At 37.4% G+C, this 27,639-nt stretch overlaps 1 protein-coding gene and 1 long non-coding RNA gene across 17 annotated transcripts in view; one reads left to right on the top strand and one right to left on the bottom strand.

Moving 5' to 3' along the window:
• The window catches only part of BBX (BBX high mobility group box domain containing), a 263,476-nt gene that overhangs the window by 37,852 nt on the left and 197,985 nt on the right, over positions 1–27,639 (bottom strand). For 15 of the 16 annotated variants that reach the window (XM_036018045.1, XM_036018041.1, XM_028504979.2 and 12 more), the window contains 3 exons: positions 23,811–23,891; positions 20,339–20,413; positions 12,899–12,979 (listed from right to left, as the gene is read on the bottom strand). In XM_036018045.1, coding sequence (XP_035873938.1) covers positions 12,899–12,979; positions 20,339–20,413; positions 23,811–23,891 — 237 coding nt within the window. The remainder of the gene's footprint in view (positions 1–12,898; positions 12,980–20,338; positions 20,414–23,810; positions 23,892–27,639) is intronic. The other variant, XM_036018047.1, reaches the window with a different exon arrangement.
• LOC118498887 lies at positions 1,777–23,470 on the top strand. Its single transcript, XR_004901375.1, has 3 exons — positions 1,777–1,788; positions 14,432–14,437; positions 22,980–23,470. It is a non-coding gene; the product is annotated as an uncharacterized LOC118498887 (long non-coding RNA).

The following is a 27,639-nucleotide window of genomic DNA, read 5'->3' as shown; positions in this document are numbered from 1 at the left end:
TTAATCTTCCCTGCATGTTTTACTCTCATGGGAGAATGGCTGTTTTTTATATCAATTTTGAAGTAGTTTTTATTTTCTTAATTATCCTAGCCCTTCAGGAATACAACTATCCCAATGTGGAGACAAAGACTATACTAGCTCTAGAAAGAAGATGAGAGGTATCCCCAAAGTAAATTTTATGTTTTTTCAAACACCATCACTCTGATGGCCTTTACTAAGTCATCTCAGCGACCTTTTACCATAATATGCTGGTTTTTACTGTGATATTGCCAACAGTTTGCATTTGCACAAATTCATCTTATCAAACCTAATAATACTTTGCAAACTCTATTCTCTGCTTCAATATATTTCAAAATGATTCTCCTCATCATCCTTGATAGGGTTCTACAGTGAGGAATGAAATGGAACAAATACAGACGTTCACTCTGGGGACATATTCCAGGAAATAACATAATATTTCTTCTGAAGTTAATTACACTGAGCACTAGTCATGCTTTACTTCCTTGTCTCAGGCTCTTAAAAGTTTTTTCACAAATAGAGTATGTTAATCCTAAATTATAAGAAAAACAATTATGTTCCTGGAAGTGAAACTATAAAAATAAAATAAATTAACTTCCAATCAAAAACTATAAACCACAAGTCTCGATAACCACAAACCTAAAACAAATCGTTCAGAGTTGGGTGTCACACTATAAGTTATGTGTGATTTAACATTCTTCCCAATGAAGGAATTACCTTGACTACTATATTCCTGAGAGTTAGTTATCCAGTTTTTTACACAAAAGCAATGACTTTAAGAGAGGGCAGTTCTGTTTGAATTTTTTAAATACTGAGCAAAAATCTATCATCTCCTCAGTCCTAGTTTTTCCCTGAAGCCACATAAATTTAACCACTCTTTCTCTCACGTGACAGTTTCAAATCTTGGAAGACAGACTTTATGTTCCCACAAGTCTCTTCTCCCAGCATAATGTTCCCATTTCCTTTAACTACTCATCACATGTAAATGCTTCCTCATGTTTCAAAGTTGGATCCCTCTCATCTAGAAGCAGTATGGTGTCCTGAAGTGAGAATGGGCTTTATTGAAATTAGCGAGCTTCATGAACAAGCACCAGACTTTGCTTGCCTAAGGCCACATAGGAAGCTGTTATTTTAGACTTGAACCCCTATGAGGAAATAAAGGCTGAGAAATAGGGTAACAGTACAGCCTCCACTGGGTTGTTGTGAGGCAAAGGTGAACAAGTGTGTGTGAATACAACTTGTAAACGACATAAAGCTTTACAAGGGTTGGGGAACAGTGATGCTTCAATTCAGTAATATTTTTCTTAGATTAAGTTCCTACCCTTCCTGTAATATTCTTGAAGAGAAGCAGAACTATTTGTCAGTTGTCAGGGACACTAATCTTCTAATCGGCCCAAAGATAAATCCCACCTTCCCCCAACCTCTACCTAAACAGAGGTCACACTTTTGGCTTGTGGTTAGTTAAAATCCTGGATTTCTTAATCCACATAATGTTAGGAAGCTACTAGGCCTCTCCCATTCTATGTCTTTAAATCGCCTATCAGCTTTGTGTTACGGACACATTTGATAAAAACTGTTTTATGTCTTTGTCCAGATCTTCGGTAATAATGTTGAGCAGGACGAGGCCAAGGACAGAGCCTTCTGGTAAACCTTTAGAGCCCTTTCATCAGGTTGACTTGAACATTAATAAACTTTAACAATCTAAGAATTCATAATGCAGTCTAAATTCCTCCTATTTTGTTCACAAGGACATAAGATTATCTGTCAAAAGTCTTGCTGAAATCTGGATATATAATATGCCAACAGCATTAGCCTATTTTATAATCATACCAACCAGAAAACGAAAATAGCTTGTGCACCAGTGAGGGTCTAACTAGGCAAACAGAAACAATTTAAGCATATCTAGCTGAGGAAATTTAATGCATAGAATAAGTTGGTTACACAGGTCATGAAGAACTGAGACACTCGAACAGGAGGTGGTGATGCCACCCAGGGATTCGCTACAGCAGAAAGCCACAGTAGGTACAAGAATTGCTACTGAAGCCCAGGGAGTGGGTGCCCAGTAGAAGGTGGCACTGTGGTGGGCCTGTATGGGGAGAGCTGGAGGCATGAAAGAGATGCTGCCTTTGCTGTGCCTCCAACCCTCCTCATCTCTGCACCACCCGGCCTCCCTTTTCCTCCCTTTCACATCCCACCAGTGTCTTTCACTAGCTGAACCCAACTGGAAGTCAGGGGACCCAGGAACCCAGGAACCCAGGAAAGGCAGTCTGCAACCACCTTGAAAATAAAGCCAGCACACAGGGAAAACAGACTCTAGCCTAGCACAACTGACAATGACTTTTTTCAGGAAGACTTTGATAATTTCCAGTTTTTATCTCCTTTTCTATGAGTTCTAAGATTATATTCTTAGAAATAATTTTGAAAAGTCTCTAGGAATTAGCAGTCTATATTTCTACACGACGTACACAGAACCTGGGAATAGTTATGGATGTAATAACTCTTAGACAACGCCATCACTCTTACATGTGCGCAAATTCTATACTGAAAGGCAGTCACAAAAGGCAGGGATTCTAGAGCCATACTGTGCAGAACTGTAAACTGATAAGTTCATTTTCTCTAAATTTTTCTGTGCCTCAGTTTCCCAATCTATAAAACAAGACTGTTAATAGTATTTGCCATAGGAATACTATGAGGCCCAATGAGGTGCACATGTATCGTACTTAAATTACTGCCTAGTACAAAACAAGAATATATTGTGACAACCACCCCTTTGGAGACTTATACCATATAGAATAGATGTTGGCCATCATTATTAGTAGCAATATTCATAAAGGTATCATTACTAGCACATCATGACCCTAGTAGACTAACTACTTTACTCTCATTTTTTCTTGTAGTGTTGAATGATTCTACAGTTGAAAAAGAAACATATAAAACAAAATTAGATTCAGGAAGGTCTTAAATCAGCTACCTTTCAAGAAGCAATTCTTAATTAAGCTCAGTTCCACTTCTGGGTACAACCATATCTACTTATATCTACTTTGGGTGCATATATCAACACTTCAGTGGGATTTAACAAAGTGCATGCACACTACATTATATAAGTACGCAAGGACATGTGCACAGGTAAGCTCACAGTGGACACAAAAGAACACAGATGTGAACTCAAGTGAATAAAACTGCACTGTGGTAGCACAGAATTAATGGCTGTTATTAATTAGTCAGGTTGCCCTTAATAGAAGGTTGGTTGTTAATCAGGCCCTGAAACAAAACACACTTTAGTAAATGACAATGTATTCTATTATTATTTTAAAATGATCACTTTCTTTTAAAGTGAGAATGTAAAATCACCTACAGGGCACTTGCTGGATGGAATTCCCATGGCCATTTTCATAGAAGTTAAAATGTTAATGTTTTAAATCAAATGCCGGGTATAAATATTTGATATCTGTGGTCTATTCCCTCAGGAAGCACTCTATTTTTTATAACTATAATTCACAGGGTATAAAATGTTTCCTGTTTACCTTTGTATTCTTCACTAGGAGTATTCTATTCTAGTGCTAGTACCTACCTTCAAAACAAATGCATTCAACGGATAATTGTATTCAACTGAATGGTTCATTAGCTCCAAAATAAATGATGAGCCTAAAACGAATTCTAATTCATACCAAGAAAGAGTTAATTTACAAGTCTACAGGAAAACGATGCTAATTATGACACTGCTATGGTCGGCCTAGACCAGTAATCACACTGTCTTTAGCTATGCTTCACAAGAGCACCAGTGAAAAATTAATCACCAATATTTTAATGTTAAATCTGATGGTATTTAAAAAATTTTTTTTTAAAATTTTACTTATTTATTTTTAGAGAGAAGGGAATGGAGGGAGACAGAAAGGAAGAGAAACATTGATGTGAGAGAGAAACATCAATAGGCTACCCCCGGCATGCCCCCAACCCAGGCCCCCAGGGACCTGGCCAGCAACCCAGGCATGTGCCCCAACTGGGACCCAAACCAGTGATCTTTCGGTCTGTGGATGATACCTAACCCCCTGAGCCACGCCAGTCAGGGCTAACTCTTGACATTATTTTAAAAATTTTAACTCTGAAACAGTGAGGTTCCTTACTGTTTTATGTAATCAGCATGGCATATCACTGATGTGCTAAAAGAAATGTAACTGAAGAAATTTAACTCACTCCCAAAAGAAAAACAAAAACTAGGATGTTAAAACCAATATCCTAAGGATATACATGTTGGATGGATACACATAAAAACTATACTCTTAAAAATGACTGCAAAGAAAAAATGCAACGGAATATTGAAAGGGTGAGATAAAATGGAGGGATGATCTTTTTTTATGCTCTGAGGTTGAAGGAGGTTGTCATTTTCAGATCAGGTAAGACCATACCCTAGGTGCAGGGTCTGTTACTGAGGACTTGCTTTAAAGACATAATAAATCTGTGTACATTAAGATTTATCTCTTTGAATCAAAGACATTTTAAAATGTATTCCTTTGTTCGGAAGTTAAGGTATCAATTCATTTCTTAGTATGTCTAGCTTTAAAAGACTTAGATAAATGCCCACTGAAAAATAATCAACTGTACTAGATAATACCACAGAAGTAGAGACCCTCTAATTGGTACAAAAAGAAATGGGTAAGTGGTTCCAAATGGTACCATACCATATTATTTCATTCTTAATTATACTTTTCATTCACTGTCTATTACAAAGGGAACAGCCAGATTAAAAACAAGGCAGTGTGAAAACAGACCCACTGACACTAATCAAGAAGGTTCAAAGTCTCTGCTTTTTTAGTACTAAACAAACATTTTGCTGCCAAGGTATGTTTACCATCATTTTTACTGGCTTATTGTCTGCCAAAACCGTGTAAACAATACCTAAGGATGGCATTTAGCAGTGTTTTCCAAGATGTGCATTTCTCCCATAATTCAATAAAACCAGATATTTTTTTTGGCCATAAAAATACACTAGCTGATGGTTTCAGAGAATAAAGAATAGCATCACTGCTAAAAAATTCAATTTTATTTATTATAAGATAGTAGTGGTCTAAGTGTCTCTCAACACTAAAATCTGGGCATATTAAGTAGTTTACAATTTGGTTTGCTGAAGCAATTAGGCCAAGTGAAATGGTGGTTTAAATGTTTCTCTTTGCCCACTATTTTTTCAGAAATGATACGAACCATCTCTGAAAAGTCCAAATGGGGTGGGGGTGGCCTGTGCTCCACAAGTCCAGCTACTAACAGAGGTCATTAGGTGCACTCCTGTATGCCAGTTCCTCAAAAAGTACTGTGTGTGCAATGTGGGAATGAAATGCACAGTTTTAGGGGGTTTTCTAAAAATGACTCACAATTCTGCCCAGAAAGAACAGAAACACACCACTTTCAAATAAGAAGCCCCCTCAAATAAGTATTCAGCTATGTGATGCCCGTGAAGGGGAAGCTGAGGTGGGAGCTGCACACTCAGACTCTGGGCTTCAGGGTGTTGCAAGAGGATGAAGGGATACTGCGCATCAAGGATAAATGAGGACACAACACAGAACCCAAAGTCACAGCTCGGTCTGACACCACCTTCAACTGATGGTGGTAGGGAATGCTACTGTGATTGGAGAAATGGCATTTCCTACTTTTTTCATTATAGGATATAATTTCTGTAATTTTACCATAATTCAGGTTTTCTTAAAGTGAGCCATAATTTCCCATAAGATTTCATTTTTATGGATACTAAAATAGATCTATATTTGTTTTCAATTATAACTGGCTCCTGCAAGTTAGAATATAAGAAAAGCTAGAGAGGAGTCGAGGCCTCTGAAAATGCCTCCATCTTCTTTAATAAATAGGGTTAAGGGTCCCGTGGACCCACCAGATCTACAATCTTGTTTTTTTTATATACAAGGAGAGTATCTGGAGAAATCCAGCATTCTCCACCTTCAGCTTCACCTTAACACACAACTGACTTCTCTTAAAGAAGAAATGTACAACACAGACAAGTACCACAGGCCACCTTCAGCAGTGCTCTGGTGACCATTTTTAACCTTTCTTCTGTGCTCGAGGAACACAGGTCTCTGCTCTCCACCTCACTGGCAATCCCCTCTCTTGCTGACATTTTTAATACTGGATTTCTTCAGTTATCCTTCCTCACCTCAGCATCTTTCCTCTTCTTTCATACTATTGAGCTTCCTCTTCGTCCACAAACACGAGGCTTCCTCAATAGAGCTCCAAGATCAGGGTCAAACTTTAGGAAGTCATTCATCCCCACACACTCAGGTTCTGAGGTGAAGTCACCTCTCTGACACCCCTTTTGCTTTGCGTCTCACATCAGCTCAATCATCCGACTGAGTCCCATGCAGCTTCGCCGGTGTCTGTTTCTGCCTCCTGTTCCCACTGCCAGCTCCCCCCCTTCTCCTGGTTCCTGTCTTCTCACACCAAGATGTTCACAGAGGCTCTCTACTCCATTCTACACACAGCTGCCAAGTGTCTCTTCAAGCAGTGATTTTGGCACTGCATACCTTTGTCCCAAATCTTTAATGGCTCCTTCATTATGTTTAAGCAGAAGTTTCTTTGCTTCACAATAAACACCCTGCTGATTCCAACTTGCAGTGCTTGCAACACTCTGCTTTCACCTTCCATAAATCTGCACTGCTGCCAGTCTGACCTACTTGTCATCTACTCATATCATGTTTGTCTGCCTTTAATCCTTTGCTTTAGTCTTATCTCTATAGTGAATTATGTGCAAGTCTTGATCTCTACTGTGTATGGGTGGTCAGGTATAAAAGAGGGAGATGGATGAGTGGGTGCTGGCAATGACTTTTGGCTTCAGAAGGGAAAGGAGAGGATGGTCACATCTGTATAGCAAACACCTGTACAAAGGGGTGACCACCTATTAGTTCTGAACAACTGTTCTTATGCAAGAAGGTTAGTCCAGTATTTTCAGATCTCTTAATTTTCATGAGAAAATAAGAAATTTGTATTTACTCAAAATCTATAATTTTAAAATACAGTATTAGCTGTTAATTCAAATCCGAACTATAATACTGGTCAACAAATTATGGGCCAAACAAAGCAATTCTGCAAGTTGGCTGCTAGATTCAACCTCTGTTCCCCAACAACTCCTTCATTAAAACCCACCTTCATGCTCTCTCCCTGGTCCTGCATCCCCAGAACACTCCTGCTAATGTTTCTTTCTTTCCTGGTTTTACACATCCACTTTGTGTGTCACTCATCATTCAAGTGGAACTTTGTCTTTTCCATTGTATGGTTCCCTATGAATCCATTTGCACTATTTATCCCTGGGCCTTTTATATTTCACTTCTTTGCAAGTGAAGAACAAGTTCCTGGAGGACAGGAGTCATATACCATAATTTCCTAAAGCCCTCACAGTATCTTCCAAATTTCACAAATATGTACTTATTTAAGTGCATAAGATGTATCTTGGCAGTTTTAAAATTACAGACACTTTCAAAAAAGGAAATATCAGCTCCGTTTTTGACAGCAGTCTTGAACAATCTGTCATCTTATTCAGCTGTATACACATGTGTAGGAGTCAGCTGTCTTCCACAGGGCCTTCTGTAACACGCAAACTCCTGTAACAAGCAATGTGTGGTCTTTTATATTCACCTAAAATAAGGTACTAGAATAGCCCAATGTTGAAAAGCCCTGGCAGTGGGGATACACTGCCTAGGTTTCTACTGAGGCCCTAATCTTTCCTGTCTACATGACCTTAGGCAAGGCATAAAAGCTCTCTGCCCTTTTGTTTCCTAATGTGTGAAAGAGGAATGATAACCATGCCAACCCTCAGAGGATGGATGTGAGACTTCAATAAGTACATATCAAGTAAGTGTCTGGCACACAGGAGATAATAAATGGTAGATTATAAAACTTGCAATTAAAATCTCAAATCTATAAAAGAACACAAAAATTATTTCAGAAACATTAGAATATAAACAGTAATAATTTTAGGCTTATGCTCCAGCCCCTAGTGGCACACCAAAACACCAGAACTGCACCTAGAGGTGAAGTGTTCCTCCTGTACCACTGATCCTAGAAGAAGGCTCCTGGGTCACCTCCTCCTCCTCCTCATCGTCATAGCATGTGCAGGAAGCTTCAGCAGCCTCACTGTTACTGGCATGGAGTAGACCCTCAATAATTATTGGTCCTTAGAATAAATTAGTGAACTGTTACATTTATTATACTAGGCAATTTTGGTACCAGAGACCTTCAAGCGTAGAAATATTCTTTGCTAAAATGTACAGGTAAAGATGTCTCTGAGTATCTTCCAACTATTGCAACTATAATACACAATGATCTCTGGGGGATGCTTTGTTGCTGTGCTGATCTTTACATGACCTGACCTAATTAATTTCAAAATGAAAGGAAACACAATACATTATACTAGTATCTGTGCCAATTAAGAAACTGATTAACTGAACAGTATGAACCTCATGGAGGTTCAAACATAAAGGATTATATTTTTTCAATTCTCTGACCTCAGCAGCATTATGCCAAATCTCCCTTCCTAATTGGAATAATTCCTGAAAACCACCTGGAACAGATCCCAGAATTTTCAGGTCACTTTCAGCTATTAACAATTGATCCAGTTTAAAATGACAATCAAGTGCTCACAGGGCTTTCCCCAGGGTATCTTTTGGTCCAGAGTCCAGGGAAATAGAGAGGGGCCCAGGCAACACCAAAAACTGAGAGCAAAGGCCCATCGAAGTCTCTGTATTTGCTGTTGACTTCTCCAATTTTCTTTCTGCCTGCCTGAGTGGGCACAGGGCCCAGCAATAAATATAGGCCTGTAATATTTCTTGCTTCTCACTGAAGAGAAGACATTTCTTGCAAGCAACAACCTCTGCCTTTGGGAGGTCCATTCATACTTCCTCTCATGCCAGCCTACAGGAATAGAATTGGGGAAGAGCGAGTGGTTAATTCTTGGGTTGGCTGCTTCCTGGCCCTTTCTTCACATGGCCTACAGCTTCTGGTTTAGAGGATAGAAGAAATGGTGGAGATAGAACTAACTGTCCATGGTTATGTCTTTTCTTGTCTGCTCCTGCTAACTAACTCAACATAAGATGGAATGACCCTGTTGGGGGACACCAAGTGCAAGGATGACATACAAAGTCTTCAATAGACAGGGGTGCAAACCAGTCAGAAGGGGTGTGGTCTCAGGGCTGAACAGTGTCATCTAGTTGCTGGACGGATCAGAGATGCTGGTAGCATTGCTGTAAGGGTACTCAGGGCATTTGGGTCACACTTTTTGTACTAACTGCCAAGTAATTTAGTACCAAGACAGCTGAACATCACTCCTGTTTATGGGAGCTCACCAGAGTGTCCTGAGCAAAGCGGTCTCTACTGAATACTTCCTAATGTGTGAGCCTGCCCTGCTATCCCAGGCTAGCCCTCTGCCAGCCCCTCCTCAGACTGTCCCATGGCCTCTACTAGTCTGATCAAGCTGAACTACTTTCTATTTGTCCACTTGACCTTGGAAACTCACACATCTGTGCAATGCCAAACAGAGTGCAGCAGGCCATTCCAAGTTTCTCCCTGCTGCCAACTTCTTGCAGTTCATTTTTCGCCTGCTCAGAGAGGTGAAGAGGACAGCAGTAAATCTACATCTAAAACATTTCTTGCTTCTTGCTACTTCTTGCAGTACCACTCCCAATCTTTACCAGAGGTTCTCTGAGAGCTGCCTCTCCTCAAAACAGAGAAAAAAGCCAAAATATTCTAAATGACTGGATAGCCTATGATATCGCCCCACTCATTGATGACTTGGGGGTTAGAGCGGGGATGAGAGGAGAAACCTCAGCAGTGGTCAGTATATGGGATGGTAGCTGAATTAGGCCATCTCTTCATAAATCCCAAGAGCAGGGTCTGACCCAGATTAAAGGTGGTTTCCTGCAGGCTTTCCCTTTGGAATATGCAAATTTGGAGCTGTTCCTTCAGATTTCAGACAATACCACCAATTCTGACCAACAGAAAAAATACTCTTCAAAATCCTGTTATCCTTATTTAAAGAGGCACCTGACACAATTAATAAATATTTTGTTCAAGAAAAATGAGCAGCAAGTACACATCAGATTAAAAAATTGAGGAAGCTTATTTCTACTGGTGATTATTCGGCGATGCTGATTAATCCACTGCACATATTTATGTTTAATTAGAAACTGGGAAGGCTTTAGGATGTTATTCTAAAACATAGTCTATTAGCATTATGACATCATATTCATGTGGTAGATATAATGTGAGAAGATTTCCTTGGTAAATTATTTTTTTAGCGACCTTGTTTCATCCAAAGCATATATTTTTTACTCAGATGTTACAAGAAACTAAGTCTGAGTATAAGCTGATTTGCTCTAATTGGAATAGGCTTATTGCAGTCATTTTACCCCTTTAAATTATGATACCAGCATCCAAACATCTGTTATACCATAGCATCTGTTTCATATTTGGGATGCATCCCTACAAATTAGAAGAGTGTTCTTTTTAATGAGCTCTGATTTAATAGGAAATCCTTTTTTATGACTTATGCAAAAGAAAGAAAATAAGACAAATTAATTTCTCTAATGTCACCCCTCCACAGCAAAGTACCTCAAAAGTGCATACTTTTTAAATACACTACTGTTTAATAAAGATATATTAATATCAGAAGTTAGGTTGTTTTACAATTTAGTGTTTAATTAAAAAACCGAATGTATCCGTTTATCTATCAATGGACACACATAGGTTGCCTCCACATCTTGGCTATTGTAAACAGTGCTGCAATGAACATAGGGGTGCATGTATCTTTCCAAATTAATGTTTTTTTCTTCTATAATTAAATAAAAATAAAAACCCTACGTAGGTGTTTGTATATGTGTGTAGATACATACAACCAAGAAATGAAGAGAGGGCTACACACTTCTATTATTCAAGAAAAATAATCACTTCTAAATAAACGGTCTTGACCATCTACATAGTCCTAAAGATGTCAGATACATTCATGCCCCATAGTCTCTCTGTTTACTAAACCTTGTTTATAACTCTAACTCCAAAAGCACATTTGTTGCCAGATTCTAACCATTTCAATTCTACCTAAAGTAGTACTTTGCTAGTGACTTAATCAGTTAGTTTTAAAACTATTCCCTGTAGTCTTCATAAGTTTTCTAGTCATTTTTAGACCTCTGTTTGGGTCTAGATTTGTCTTACACAAGAAGCACCTGTCAGCTTAATGTCAGATGACAATGGGTTAGTTAGTTTGTTCTACTGTTTATGAGGAGGGAGCCAAAAAACCTGTAACTTATGTATAAAAAATTGTGTATTTATTCTTACGTTTAAACTTCAGTCACATTCAAAGTATTCTCCATGTGATGTAGCACATCTATAGAGACCTTTTTTCCACTGCTCAAAACAGTTTTTGAACTCATCAATCTTGATGCCTTTTAGTGCTTTTGCTGTTTTTTGTTTTACCTCTTCTACATCGGCAAAAATGTTTCTTCCTTTCAAGGACTTTCCTTACCCAGGGAGACAAAAAGAATGTCGCTTGGGGTGAGATTGGGTGAATGAGGGATGGGGTGGGGAGGTCAAGCTGGTTTTGGTCAAAAACTGAACACTTGGTGTGGTGTGGACAGGTGGGATCATAAATCACCCATCATGAAATGAGCAAAAGTGTTGAGAGAGTCTTTAAAAACATATTCACTGGAGCCAAACACAGCCTCTCACACCATCAGCTGGTACACTGATACAAATGGGTTCCTAGAACACTCACCTAGCGGGGGAAGCCTGTACTATAAGGGGCCTGCCCTCTAGTAGATGATTCTGGATTTTTGGGGGGGTGGGTTTTTTCTTTACTGTTTCAGGCCTTTGTATTTTTATACTTCTAATATATATCTGGTTAGACTTTAAAAGCTTAATGTTAAGATATTTAAAACTCCTACATTTTTATGATACAAGCTACCATAACATTTAGAAAAATGACAGGTCATCCCATTAAGTTAATAAACTACAAAAGAACTATATCACTCAAAAAACAAAAAACAAGCAAAAAAAACCCCTCAATGGGAACTCATGTGGAGGAAGCCAGAAACATAAGAGAAAAAAAAAGTTGATATTGTAAGAGACTTTTGGTTACCCATTTCTGTTCCTCCTGATTTGTCTCACCAACAGAAAGAACTGTTACTGTGGTGTCCTGGTGCTAAAGACAAAGATGGATCTCTCACATGTTCCTTCAGGCAGGGCAGCCATGGCTTGGCAGAGAACATCCCTGCTCTCGTCCACCCTAAAAACTGCTGCTGGCATCTTCCTCCCCATGCCGTCCCCTCGAAAGGAGGGTTCTGTCCCTCACAGGATTTATGAAAACACATTTTCTAGTTTGCCAAAGGAATTTTAAATACATGTCCCATCACATGTGCAACTGATGTGTGTCATAAAACCAGACTTTCCAACATGCCATTGGAGTTCTTCACTAAAAGCAACAAAAATTAAAATATCAACCACCTGGTATAAAAAAGTAGTGCACTGTAGAGATTTATAGATGTTATAAGAGAATCAGTGAAGAGGAAAACAACCTGGGCCATTCTTCTAGGTTTATGCTGGACTTATTTAACCAATCTGAGGGAGACAAGACCGACCTTATTTTAAAATACCACCTCTGAAAAAGATTTTGCAATTTCCCTGGGTAACCTTTTTCAATGCTTAAAGACTCTCAGTAGCAAAACAACTTTCTTCTCCCCTCTAAATTAAAGGTTAACCCTCTCATTGTTGAAAATTAGATACAAAACACTTCATGGTCAAAGGTGAGATGGTACAAGTTTAAGGAATAGTGTTATGATTGGCTTTCTGCAATTTCTGCCTCTGCAGGGCTTATCTCAGTATATTCTTAGAAACTTGCCTCTGCTAGTTGAAAGAGTGCAGACTTTCCACAGCGTTTTACAGGGTCGGCACCACCCAACTGCGAAGTGTTCGAAGAAATCTGTATTGAAAGCAATTCACATAAAGAATATTAACTGTGACATCAGAATCCTTGCTTCTCATTCATACACATTCAGGGACTTTCCTTAGTTTATGAGAATAGCACTGCTCCCAAGTATTAAATAATTTGAAATGTGGCATGTTAGAGATTGTAATTCTGAAACCAGTTTTAGTAAACAGTCCTCAAAATAGTAAAAAAAAGATGCATGACTTTGGTGGCTGTTTAATGACAATACTATTATCTTTTATATTCCAGGCTTTAAATTTAATTCTCTAATCTTACAAGGAGAAATGTATTTGCATTTCTATAATAAATATCAACTCATCAAATGGTCAAATATAAAAGAGCTATTTAGAGTCCATTTGTATTTTACCAAAGCAATTCGTTAATTTTTCTTAAGGAATATATTCAGGAGCTCTGAGGAAAGAACATCAAGGCAAATTTTTTTTTTGGAGACTCCAGTATAAATGTCCTAGGCAGTATGGCAGGAGCTAGGGAAGCTAAGAATGTGACATAAAACACTGGCTCTGCCTTTGAAAATATGTTCTAATGTACACACAAAGATTGACAATCAAGACCACAAATCTGAATAAGTTGTACAATTAAGGATCTATGTTATAGTACATACACATTTATAGCACATATACATAGAACATTGTGCTGACTGCTTATTCTCCTTGAAGTTTGGCTAAAACAGCAGCAGGCACCAATAACAATGAACAGCACACTATCCTTTCTGATTTTTTATATGAAAATTTCATTTCAGTTTCTAGCCTAACTCCATAAGGAGCTAAGAAGGACATGTTAAGGATCTTTATACAAAGCATGCTTCTACTGGAGAAATTCTGTCATCATTAGAGCAGCTAGCTGGATTTTTGTATTCTGTGTGATTCAGAATTCTTTCTCAGTTTAAAGACACAGGTATTTCTCAGCTCAGTGTAGGAGGCAATCCTGCCAGTCCTGCAAGGTATTCTCCAGAGCTGTCTGCTCCAGGAGAGACTGGGTGCTTTGTTGCTGGAGCGACTTCTCCCTAGACCACCTGCTGCATAAGAGGCCTTTGTAGAGGCAAGTATTTAATAAGCTACCTGGGCTATTTAGAAGGGCCTAGTGTAGTAAGTTTTAACGATTTTTCTTCCTAGGTTACTGCCATTTTTAACAGAGTCTTGTCTTGTATATTTCAATCTTAACTTCTTCTTTAGAAGATCAATTTACAGGGCTCAATCTTTCTGAAGTTTAGAAAAATTTCCTCTAACTGAATTTTCTGATATATGCTACTTCTACTTTTTCCAGACAAGTTGAATTTAATTACTCACCTTATCACTAGACTAAGAGAAACAAACACATTAATATAACCACCGATTCTCAGTGACTTGAGAAAATGAAGAGCCAAAGATGAATGCCAGGCCCTTGAACCAAAGCTGTATAATAGAAAAAACATGGCTTTTGTGTCAGACAGATGTGCCTTCATTAACTTTCTTCTGTGTGGACTTAACAAATAATTAAGACTTTGAGCCTCATTTATCTCATCTTCAAAATAGAACAATGACACCCACCCCATATTATGTTGTGAATATTAGATTTTATGTTAATGAAGAGTTTGGCACAGTGCTAAGCCCATATTATGCTTTCAATAAAGGATGCATTTATTAGTAACGAGGATCTATCATTATTAACACTAACACAGACTCTTTTACTACAATTCCAAAAATTAGCTACCTACTGAAAATGGAACAATAAAACACTGCGATGTCAGAGGAGAATTATTACTTATTAATTAGTAAAGTATTAAATCTGTCACATAACTATACAATACTCTCAAGAATTACTGAAGGACAAGCTGGGTATAGTGCTGCACTGATAGCCCAAGACACTGTTTCTATTCTTCACTGGCTCCCTCTGCTGTCACTTTTGCTGCCGTAGGTTGACTCCTACGCTCCCTGATTCTGTTGTTTGTTTACTTCCATATATCCTATGCCTAATGCAGTGGATGTATTCACTGCCACCTGAGTTTATGCTCGGCTGAGTCAGGGCTTGAGAATGGTTCTTTGCCTTTCAAAAGAAATCACCAATGTTTAGTAAGAACAATTTTTCTCACTGCCCATGGGAGGATTTTTATCTATTTTTAGGTATAGGGCAGTGTTTTAAATGCTCAACGTTGGTAGAAACCTGATCTCCAAAGGGGCATGTGTATGTAGGGAAGGATCTATGTATTTTACCCCAAAATTTACATAACCATAAAATTTTCATAGAATATCTTAGTGACACAATATGCTTTCTAGGAGTTGTTGGCTTATTAATTGGGGTGAGAGCCAAAAAAAAAAACGAACGTATGTCAATGTCCATGGCTTGAGCATTATCTTGACTTCTCTGGAGCATCCCACACAGCTGACCCTCCTTCTGGAGGACTCTTCTCTGGGCTTTCATTACTGCAGGGTCCTTGTTTTCCTCCTACCCCTCAGGCCACTCCTTGTTCTTCTTTGCTGGCTCTCCTTTCTATAGTGATCCCTTAAATAGTTTTCCTCAGAGTTTCACCCTAACACCCCTCTTTTTATTTGTACATTTTTCTCTAATGATCTCATGTACTCTGACAGCTTCAATTATAAGCATAGTTTGTGCAATGCCCATTTGTTATACCACTGTTCATTCTTGCCCTCCCCATTTTTTCCATTTAAGATACATGCATCCTTTCAAGTAAGAACAATATAGTTAATATATGTTTTTCAGTGACTGGTCAACTGAAGGCAGACATGCATGTTATGTTACACTCCTGGGTAGAGGGCACTAGTGGGCCATACTGAACAGTATGTTCGTGGCTTTGCTTTTTATTTCCCTGGAATTGAGGGTGCTTGACAATCTGTTGACTCCAATGTAGTCTCTCCTCTGGTTATTACGAATGTTTTGATAAAAAAAAAAAGTCTGGTGTAATAGTATGTGAAGTATAGCGAAAGTACAAGAAAAACTCTCACTGTGGATGTTAATCTGCTAATTTTATAGTTAGCCTGAGGCAGGACAGCACAGTAAGGAAACAGGTGCTAAAGATCAAAAGCAAATTAGGTGATGGTGAAGTCTTCTGCAATTATAAGGGGTCTCATAAACATCATACCCTGGGAGGAAATGGCCAATAGTAATTGAATAAATAAGTGAATCAAAGAACAAATGAACAATGTGAGATGACTACTCTACCTTACCTTAAAAGAAATATTAATGTTTCCAATAAAACACATAATAACTCACACTGATTAACTGCAGTGTGAGTATATGGTGGGGTTTTTTAGTGTACTATTCTGTAACACATTGAGTATTTTATCATGAAAACAAATGCCTTAAATTTGCACCTATTTCTTATATTCACTTGTGTCAATGCCTTAAATTTGCTTATTTGTCTGAATCATCCAGATTAGCCCTCTACCTTCAAAGTAAATGTGTAATTTTTCAATGCAAAGGTATGCTCTGGGTGTAAGAGGCAGCCACAGAGCAGAGGAGAGAATATGTTAAATAATGGAAGACAAGAGCTCCCTTCTGGCATCACTTTCAGTTATTAGTCTTCAGTAAATGAGATCTAAAAAGTGACGGATGTGTTAGTCTACCTGTAAACAACAAAAGATGCAGATAAAAAACTCATTCTAACCAACTTAATGAATAGAGGCCTGGAACAGAGTGATGGTGCTTCAGATGGGCCCGGATGAATCTGGATGAAATGTGAGTTTCAATAAGGAATGGGAGACAGGCTGGCATGGCGGGGCGGGGAGGGGGGGAGAGCAGGCAAGTAGGTTCTGCACTGTATATTTCTAGATCTTATCAAGCTGACATATTTTCTCCCTTTAAATGTAAGCATTCATGAGGAATCTACAAACAAAAATGTTCTTTATTCAGTATCATGGTTCCATACAGGTTAACTTTGATAAATATTAAAACTTACTAGATTTGATTAAGAAGGAAAAACATCCTCTTCATCTTGCAAGGCAGAGAATTAGGACTCAATGTGAAAGAAAAACATTTTCAATTTAAAGAAATGCCCAGGGCTTAAGAGTTTTTTAAGAGGTGTGTTTCTAGGACAATGACATTGCACAATAAATGACTCATGGCCAAGAGGAGATCTAGCTAATCTCTTCCTGGAGTTACCACCATTTGTAAATTAAATTAGCAGCAATGGTCTCTGAGAATTTTGCAAGCCTGATATTAAAATGATATTATAGCTAAACATTTTAAAAGAGTAAATTGTTTACCAAATTATATTTAAAAAGAAAAACGTTATTTCCTCCATGTATATAGAATAGGACTGAGAATCCCTCTGAAAAGAGACAGGGGTATAAAGTGGCTCACTGGGAAATTTTGTTACATGTCCATTGCTTCCCCACTTCATCTTTTCCCTATACAGTCCCAGAGACACTAGGAACTGCCTTAAAAATGATGAATGAACCACTTGTGGTAAAAATTGTAAACTACAGAGGAGTGGTCTCTAACTCTTGTCTCCTGACAGGAGACTTTTTGGAAATGCAAATTCTCAGGATCCGGCTCCAGACTCTGTAAATCAAAAACTCTGGGGGTGGGGCTCCACAACCTGTGTTTGAATAAGACTTCAGGGAGACCCTGTTGTTATTTAAAGTTTGAGAGCCTCTATAAAGACTAATTAAAACAAGAATTTCTAGAGTCTTTGTGTTTTCTCAAAGGTGATGGGTGTCTTATGAAGTAATTATAAGAGCTTTAGGAATATGATCACAGTAATTACAGCCTATTCTATTTCTGCAATGTACATATATATTCATAGCCACTTTTAGTAGATAATTTTATTAGTTCATCCAATTAGGTCTTATTTAGTTTTAAATAAACCAGCCCAGTATTAGCCTGACAATAAGGTCAACTCAAAAAATGTCGCGAGACTGAACTTTACTCAGGGTTCTCTTGGGTCAGCTGAAAAGTGACCCACGAGGGCATAGATTGGAATCCACTACCCACATTTTTCAGACTATAAGATGCACCCCTCTCCCCGGCCCCTACCTCCCACAAATTTGGGAGGAATAATGGTTGTTAATGCTGCTGCTGAGTTCTGTTTACATTTACATTGGTGAAATATTATGTTATTTATGTTATTAAATATTTTACGACATTTTTTGCTTCAAAAATATTTTCTCTATTTTCCTCCTCTAAAACCTAGGTGCGTCTTATGGTCTAAAAAATATGGTACTTCTCTTACATAATATACATTTACAGCTCAATAACAAGGCATGTAATAATTTAATTTGCTTAGGAATTAAAGGGCTCATATCAAACTGGCCAAAATATAATAGTAAAAACAACATTCAGAGTTGGGAGGAAGAATTGTTTTTGATTTTAGGGCAAAACATTTTATTTTAGTTTTTCTGTCATGCGTGTCTTCCTCTGTTACAATTCCCTGAAACAACAACTAGCAAGTTTCCAAGTCAACTACTTTTTTAAGCTTCCTCAAGTCATCCATAGGTCCCATGGTCAAAAACCAGAAGTCCCTGGGAGATGATACTATTAAGTAGAGGGGTGACATGTGGAAATGCCTCTTATACAACTCCCAAGTCAGAAGTTCTTTTCTTACCTAGACGGTAAAAAAAACAACAACAAACTCCTTGTGCTTTGAGGAGTGAGTACGCTGAACAGTAAGGACAAATTAACTTGTTTAAGGGAGGCACAAAACCTCATCCTCCATAATCATGGGACAGAGGCTGTTTTACCATCAAACTGATCCTTCAAAGTTGCCCAAGGCTTCAGGAGCCCCTAGTAAATCTGATGATGGTTTTGCTTGAACGCCAATCATGTGGGTGGTGATAGCTGTTAGAAATGCACCGATACCCACTGGGCTATCTCACACTCACGTTTTAAATTAAGTTGAATACTCTTGGTAGTTATGTAAATATGAGGTGTGTCAAAGATGAGCCACTGCCTTTCTAAAATTAATGCTAGAGTGCAGAATTTAATTAAACAGAATATGTGGCAAATACATTGTTTTGAAGTAAGTGTTTCTAAAAAGTTGGATGTTATTGGCTCAGGTATCAAGACTAAAGATAAATTTAGTTACCATGCTAAATTCATTTTTAACTCTCGAAAAAGGTATTAGTATCAAATAAATGGATGTCAACAACTGGGGGAAAGCAAGGAAATATTAAACAAAACTATTTCCTCAGACAGTGAAAATCCCATTTACCATAATGAAAAATTGTAATAAAATCTTAATTTATTCAGATTCATCAAGCAAATTGTTCTCCATGAAATGATACCACTTTATACTGTTTTTACTGCTTTCATAGCAGAGCCAAACAAACCCTATAGCAGTGAGGCCTACCAGATACGCAGGCCAGCTGGAGGCATCAAGTCACAGTGTTTGGCACAACTGTCCCAAGAGGAAGCAGCATTTTTTTTTTAATGTGAGGGCTGAAAGTTATTTTTTCTCATTTTCAAGGTAAGATGTTGGGTTTTCTCCTGCCAAAAGGGCATCATTTTATATTTCATTTATGCAGACTCTTTATTCAATGAATCAAAGTGATTCAATACATCAATATTAAACAGAACAGTCCCTCTTGTCATTTTCTCTTAACCCTATACAAAACTGCTTAGTTTATGAGATGCATTTTTTTTTTTGCTGGAATTAATAAAAAGGAAAAGGGGGGGAAGATCTAAAGTAGAGAGTATTTTACTTTCAAGAACTATATACAGTTTATTATCTGTCATATAGTGCTCATTAGAAATGAGCCTATAGTGGAAGCCAGGGCTTTGTGGCAAAATCAAGTGTATCAGATTTGCCTCCTCATCATTCTAACCAAAAAAAAAAAAAAAATGCTCTCTAGAGTGTGCTCTCTCTGGCTGACAAACCAAAGAAATGTGAGATGCTGAAAGAGCTGACCTAACCTAAACCTGGGATTAAACACTAATAAAAATACTGGCTGAAGCTACACCACAGAGAAAGCTAAGCACTGATGATTTAACAGATCAGATTCACCACTGCACTTGCAGTGAGAGTTATTCATGAATTACAGCATATAATCTCACTATTGGAAAAATTTAATAAATTGGGATCCTATGGACTTCCTGTTGACAGCAGTTTTTCCAAGCCACAAAAATAAATTAAAACAAGGCAAAAATGAAATAAAGAATTACTGAAGTGTTTATCCTGAATGAACTCTTCAATAGATGGCTATAAAATGTGTATAAAATCTGACTATGATTATAGCAAAGACAGCAAATGTGTATTATGTCAGGAATGGCAAGAGGCGTGCCAAATTCACCATTTTCCTTCACCACTTGCTACATGCTATTAAAACTTCATTCCAGTATTTCCTGAGCTCTAAGTTTTCTGAGCCCAATAAATATTAAAAAAAAAAAAGAAGGTCATACCTCTGCAAACTGAAACAAGGCTGATGCTTGACACTGTTTTGAAGGAGCATCGGGTTGGGATGTACTTGAAGATATCTGAAAAAAGAAACAGGTAATTTTTAATGCACAAGGACATTTCCCCATATCAGACTAATAGACTTTGCCATACGTTTCCACTGTAGACACAGATAAAGATTAAGACATGAGTCACACGCAAACCCTTTCAGAAGAACAGTATAAATGATAAAGGAAGGCAAAGACCATGTTTCTAAAAACAGATGATTGAAAAGAACAAAAAGACTGAGTTTGGCTCATTTGCCATGTCTCTTGTAAGGGTATCAGGTACGTGTCAAATAGCAGTTGAGACCTGTTGAAGTGAATTTCTTTATTTCAGTGAATTTCTTAAAATGTTATTAAAAGCTGGAAGCTGCAAGTAAAGTCACTCACTGTCTTGCTTCCCTTCACCACTGCCCCCCTTCTTCCCAAGCTGTTCTCTGCTTAGAGACAGTTGTGAGACAATACTGGAGAAGCATGTGGATGTGGGTCAGGGTATCTGGAATTGAATCTTGGATCCGTTCCTCACTAGCTACATGACCTTGGGCAGCTCAACTAATCTGACACTTATTTTTCCCAAAATTGATAATGGTGATGATAATCTCCATTTTACAGGATTATGGTGAGGAGAAAATAAGCCATGGCCCTGGAACTCAGTAAAGTGCTCACTGAATATATACAGCATTTCTTTCTTTTATACCATCACGCTCATGCATGAACACACACTCTTCAGCTTTCTGACAGTGGACAGAGGGCTCTGCCACACCACACTGGGTTTACCTAGGAGACCTTTTCTTTTCACTTGGTAATTATGGTAGCCTCGTTAATTTGCTCTGAGGGCCATGTGGAAAAACTTTCTGAGAATTGAGAGCAAGGTCAATTATTAATTTTGGTTCCAAAGTGAACAAGCTCCTATCTAGCTACAATATAGGGTGAAAGGGAGTCACAAAAGCAGAAAGCCTGGACAATGTAAATTCAGCCCATTTCAGATGTAATAAAAGTCTTTTTCTTCAATTAACTCTGGTCACCAACTTCATCAAAGGGTATTTATTAAACAAAAAATGCACCTTAATCATAACTCAACCACAAAAATCACTTTTTAATCTCAATTAAATTACACTGGTTAGAAAAACAATGAAACTAGTCTGTGATACAGTATCAAAGAAATATTTAGAGATAAGAGAGAGTGATGGAATCACTGACTTTATTCACTGCTGAAGCCATCAGAAAAATTTTAATTCCGCTGTAAGTTCTGAATCAGACAATATGAGCCTTTTTATTTATTTATTTTTTAGAGAGGAAGGGAAGGAGAAAGAGGATGAGAAACATTGATGCAAGAAACATCAATTGGTTGTCTCTCATATGTGCCCCAACTGAACCTGCAACCCAGGCATGTGCCTTGACCAGGCATTGAACCACAGCCTTTTGTTTTGCAGAATGATGTCCAACCACTCTGCCACACCAGTCAGGACCAGACATGTACACATGTTTAGAATAAATATCAGTATAAATAAAAAAGATCCCCAAAGTCTTTTAACAAACTAAATATAAACAAACTATTATAAATGGTTCAGATTTAACCAAGTGCTCTGAAGAAAATGAGGACATTTGGGGACAAAACTGTAGATCTCTTCTTAGTCAAAGCGTGAAACCTATCATTTCAAAAGACCACCATGTGCAAGTCATGACGGACTGTAAATATGAACCCACAAGGGTGTTCCTGAAGTCCCAGGAATTGTAAACTGGGCAGATCTTATTTCAGTCGCCACTCTTCATCCCTACCAACCGTCCCTCCCTAAAAGACTGAGAAAATAGTTTATGTATGGAAAAATGTCTTTCTTCAAGGCTTAAATCGGACAGTGAACAAAATGAACCAGTGGCATACGCCATCTTGATTTTTGTAAAGAATTTTACTAGTTTCTCAAGAAAAGGATGTTTTACATGTTAATATTTGGATAAAGAAGATACTCAGTTAATGACAAGAGTAGGGAGTTCCTGAAGAAATATTATTAGATCAGGGACCCTTTATACAAAACAACAGGGTCAGAAAATCTCTTTGGAATCTTTCATATGCTGTAGAACCCACAAAAATGCACATATGCCAATCCAACCACACTTCATGTAAAATTTAGAGATTTCATTAGATCCTTAGGGGTTCAGAGATCAATGGGTAAGCATCTCTGCTTTCAAAGCTGGGATCAGTATTATTTAACATGTCTATAACTACTGGAGAAAAGGGAGTACAGAGTGAATCTTCTATTACATTGATGCTTTAAGAAACAAATACAAAACAATTGGAATTCATGGCACGTCTCACAAAAAGGCAGAAAGGAAAGCAACAGATAAGTATTATGTTAGCAAATATATAACATTCCTATACTATCTGCAGGGCATTTAGGCATATTATAAACAGTGTCTTAAAAGGAATGGCCACTGTAAAAAGCAGTTTGCCAATAAAAATGTTGAGAACCACTAGGAAAAGACACTAGAGAGGGAAAAAAATCTGAAACTAAAAATACACTCTCCTTGTATAAAACTGTTACACAACAAGGAAATGTTAGGAAGGTGCAATGTGTGAGAAGGTCTTGTGAAAGACAATTCAAGTGAGCAAGGGAAGACAATGTGCTTTCAAGTTCAGAAAAAAATTAATTAATGATGACTCCATATTGAGTTCTAGAGTAAACGAGGATATTTAGAGAAGCAGTCTTAACCTTTATACTTGCTACCATCATCTCTTTTAACTAACGTTAGAGAAGTGTGGAGCCCAACAGGTTTGGCAAAAGACGAAAGACAGTCTTACTAGACTTCCAAAACTGTTGCTGCATGCTAAAGTTTCAATGAAAAGTGTACTAAAAAATAAACAAAAAACACACAACCAATGAACAACCATGAGTTGCTTCTATCTTCTGCTTTAACATCTGATAAGTGACTAAGTTCTAACAATAATTCAATTTTTAATTTTACTATCCATGAATAAAAAGGCTTAAGTGTACTAATATTCAGCATGATTTAATAATGAGCTTTTATAAACATATAGCTATTCCTTAAGAGACTCTGAACATAAAAAAAATCACAATAAAAGGAAAATGACATTAAGATATATTAGGACAAATAATAGACATTGGAATGGTCAAAATTAGTCCAAATATACAACCATTGTATTCAATGTAAATAAAATAAACTCCAGTAAAAATACAAAAAAAATCAGTCAATTTAAGGACATATAACGGTTGTGTGTATGTTTTTTATCCACCTGACATCATGAAAAAAAAAAAAGACTCTGGAGTTCCAAAATATCTTTTAAAAATTTTGATTCTATTTTTCCATTTATGGTTAATTGAGCTAAGCAGAGTTCTTCATTGCTTTAAGTTACTGTCTCTAGCTTAAATTTAAGCTCATTTTACAAATTCCTTATTAAGTATAAACTGCAATATATTACCTCAGCAAACTGAAATAATGGTGACTTCTGACTCGACTCAGGGGACTCTGAGGCATCAGGCCTGCAGGTGCTGGAGGATACCTGAAACAGACAGAGACAGCATGAGGCGTCACAGGAAACAGCTTCTGGACTACAACAGAAGATGCATGCCACCTAAAGCACTCCTATTTGAAGAATGAATGGCTTTGATTGTCCCAATTTGAGGCAATACTGTGACAAAAAAGTAGTTATATACAAGGGGCCATCTGACTGTAAATAATGCCATAAATGGCAGATGAGCAACACAATGCATTTTAGAAAGTTAATAGTCACTCAAGAAAAATTTCTATAGTGATGCCTATTTGATCTCATGGTTTTCTGCCACCAATCCAAAGACTTATCTACTTCTCTCATGTTCTGTGTTTCTCCAATATGTCATGTCACCATGAATATTTCTGACAAGAGACTATCCAAGTCCACTGTGAAATTCTTTAAAAAAACACACACACAGCAGGAAAATCATCTACAACGTTATTTCCTACAGATAAGCATTGTCATATTCCATGTATATTCTTCCAGTTGTGTACGTAGACATTTTCAATAAAAATGAGATACTATATTATAGTTATAAAATGTTGTTCTAAAAAAATACATGAATTATCCTGTGTCATTAAGCCTTTTCCGATGTAATTTTAATAGCTGCTAGTGATTATATTCAATGGCTGAATCCAATGCAAAGAACTCACAGTCACCCAGGTTATGTTCTTGTAAAGTGTCTCACTGAACCTCTTCATTAGATACTGAAGATGTGATTCTGAAAAAGTGTCACAGCCCTTTAAGAAAGGGCAAGGATTTTAAATTTTAATAGTCACTTTTGTATTTCAAAGAGTAATGGCCACCTTCTCTCAGAGAGAAGTTTCACAGAGAAGGTACAAAGCTTCAATTCATTTGTCACCTGTGGTTAGCCTAACTCTCTCACTGGTACCTGACTATTTGACAAGTTGTCTGTCTAATGGCCCAATAGTGTTTTTATTTGCTCTCCAACATAAAACACACTATCAAGGTGGCCAGCAAATCCTGAAATGGCAAGCCACCAAAATTCCTTATTAGAATAAGTACTTGAACAAAATATATCTTTGTATTATAGTTTAGGAATAATGGAAAAAATCAATACTGTCCTGGTTTATAAAGAAATCCTGTGTCTTTAGCCCCTAGATATCTTGGCAAATAATCAAGATTTGACTTAAAATCAAGTGTAAGAATAAGCAAAAATTATAAAGTGTCTTTATGAAATTTTAATAATGTTAGTTATAGCCATGATATAAATTTAGGAAAAAAATCAAAGTAAATGTTATCATTTAAAGCTATATACACTGCATAAAGCTATATACACTGCATAAAGCCTACATAATATATATTTTCACTTTTTTAAATAGAGAATTTTTAAAAATGATTTTGTTTATTTATTTTTAGAGAGAGTGGAAGGGAAGGAGAAAGAGAGGGAGAGAAACATCAATGTGCAGTTGCCTCTCACACACCCCCCTACTGGGGATCTGGCCAGCAAGCCAGGAATGTGCCCTGACTCGGAATTGAACCAGCGGCCCTTTGGTTTGCAGACCAAGACTCAATCCACTGAGCTGTATCAGCCAGGGTTATATAATACATATTTTTATTTCAGAGCCCATGATGCATGAAAAGTAGTTACCATTTATAAGGAGTTAAATTACCCAATGGCTTAATTAGAGTTCATATTAATTATAAGAAGGAAAGTCAATTCTCTTTCAAATGGCATTTATAGATTATTTGGCCACAACTATACAAGCCCAAGCAGTCTTAAAGTTAAATAAGACTCTCTGCAAATTGTTCTGATGGTCTTAAATAAAACTTTCTTCTTAATAGAATTCAAATGTAAATAATCATCAAGGTATGCATAATCCTGCATATGTTATGTCAACTGCACTATGCAATCGAAGTCTATGCATGTGTGCTTGTGCTCACTGTGCACCTGGATGCACAGCAGATGCACAATGAGTATCTGTTGGCTGACTTGATTCTCTGTGTGTGTGAATATGAAGAGTCTAACAACAAAGGCTGTCCAATGGTTAAAACAACAGTAAGAGAATCACTAAGGCTATATGTTTTACTCTAGTGGACAATGTCCTCACTAAAAAATCTAGTTACTCTTACATTAAAGCAGTGTGGATTTAACACATATCTTCAGTGCCACAAAACAGAAAGACAGAACAATTAGCAGCCAGGAGAATTGTGCTCCAACTATGTGATCACCTGACTCTCCAGTCTACAGAAGAACAGAAGTAGAAAATCAGACGGGGCCATGAGTGGGGTTAAGAAAAAGGAAGGAGGTTGAGAAAAAACAGTGCCAGCAGCAAGAAGACACAAGGTAACAAGAAAAGCCAAAAAGAATAGACAAAATGCTCAGAAAGCATTGTGATCTAGCAAACAGAAATTAAAGTAGGGCAAATGGCCCAAAAGTTTCTCCTGAAGGCATAAGTTCACTACAGTAATTAATATTTGTAACTGTGATTCGAAGTTGTCAGGATAAGAATTATAAAATACATGTTATTAAAAGGCAGAAATGCATGTGATACATGCTAGATGTTTTTCCATCTAAAATCTCAAAATGTAACAATGGTTCAATGGCACGGAAGATGTATATATGTAGACTTCATTCTTCAGTGCTTGATAAATAAGGCATCCAATGTAAGATGAATATTTGTGCATGTATAATATGCACACACATATTTGGTAAAGAAATCCAGAGTTAGATCCACACAAAGTGAATAGAATATTTCCTACAAAAGGTTCCTATTCAAGTAATGTTAGTAGTCAGAGGATCCTCGGTTTTGTCACCTTGTTGTTTCTATTTACAATACTCTGAATTACTTATCAGGTGAAGCATGCTTTTTATGGATAAACATCAATTCCCCAATATTCCTATGCCGAACATAACAGAATATAAAGAGTCTAAGGTACATGTTCATTAATTCTGAGAAAAAAAATAGATACTGAATAAACAGAGGTTAAGTAAAGGGAGGAAAACCCCAATAAGCTGTTTCTACAAAGTCTGAAATAACCCATAAAGCCACTAGAGGTAGCTATATACCCAAGAAAGAAAACAGCTACAGTGATTTCAAAAGCAAAGTTAACCACATACTCAACTTCCTTTAAATCCAATCTTCCCTTTGATTTAGCTATAATTCACACTAACCAAGGAAGAGGAATGATTAGTATAATTAAGAATTATGATGAAGTAGTATTTTTTCCCCACAGATGCAATTCAGATCTTGAAAACCATATACAGATAAACACGACCTAGGCCCCTGATATAAAACAAGATCACACCAGTCAAATGTATCACAAGTGCTTTGGAAAGCTATGTATTATCAAGAGTCTGTTCCTGCTTCACAAGATACAAGACCACAGCCACTCACAGTTGGATTGTGATGACACAATCAACAAAAAGGGTAAGGCTGTGTCTGAATCACACATTCCTGCCTTTGCTAATTCAAGTATTTATTGAGTTGTCAGCCCAAAAACTGCTGCTTTCAAGAAGCTTACATTCCACTGGGGAATAAAATAAGACTAAGGGAATGTGTTTGGTCCTTAAACTGTTTGCTGTTCAAATGCAGGAGGGAGCTACACATGTAAGAATGTAAATGCATAATGGTGGAATATTACAAAGTCTATGGGAAGACAGCGAAGTGGCCTCCGTTCTCTTTGGGGATGGGTTAGAAAAAGATGTCACATTTGAGATATGTTACCTACATTGTAAAAATGATGTGGTAACAACAGGAGGAAAAGTATGAAGGCAAGTGTTCCGTATGTGTGA

The sequence above is a fragment of the Phyllostomus discolor genome, chromosome 2 (assembly GCF_004126475.2).
Source record: "Phyllostomus discolor isolate MPI-MPIP mPhyDis1 chromosome 2, mPhyDis1.pri.v3, whole genome shotgun sequence".
Classification (NCBI taxonomy): Eukaryota; Metazoa; Chordata; class Mammalia; order Chiroptera; family Phyllostomidae; genus Phyllostomus; species Phyllostomus discolor.
The sequence above is the reverse complement of the archived record's forward strand: the minus strand, read 5'-3'. Positions and strand labels throughout refer to the sequence as shown.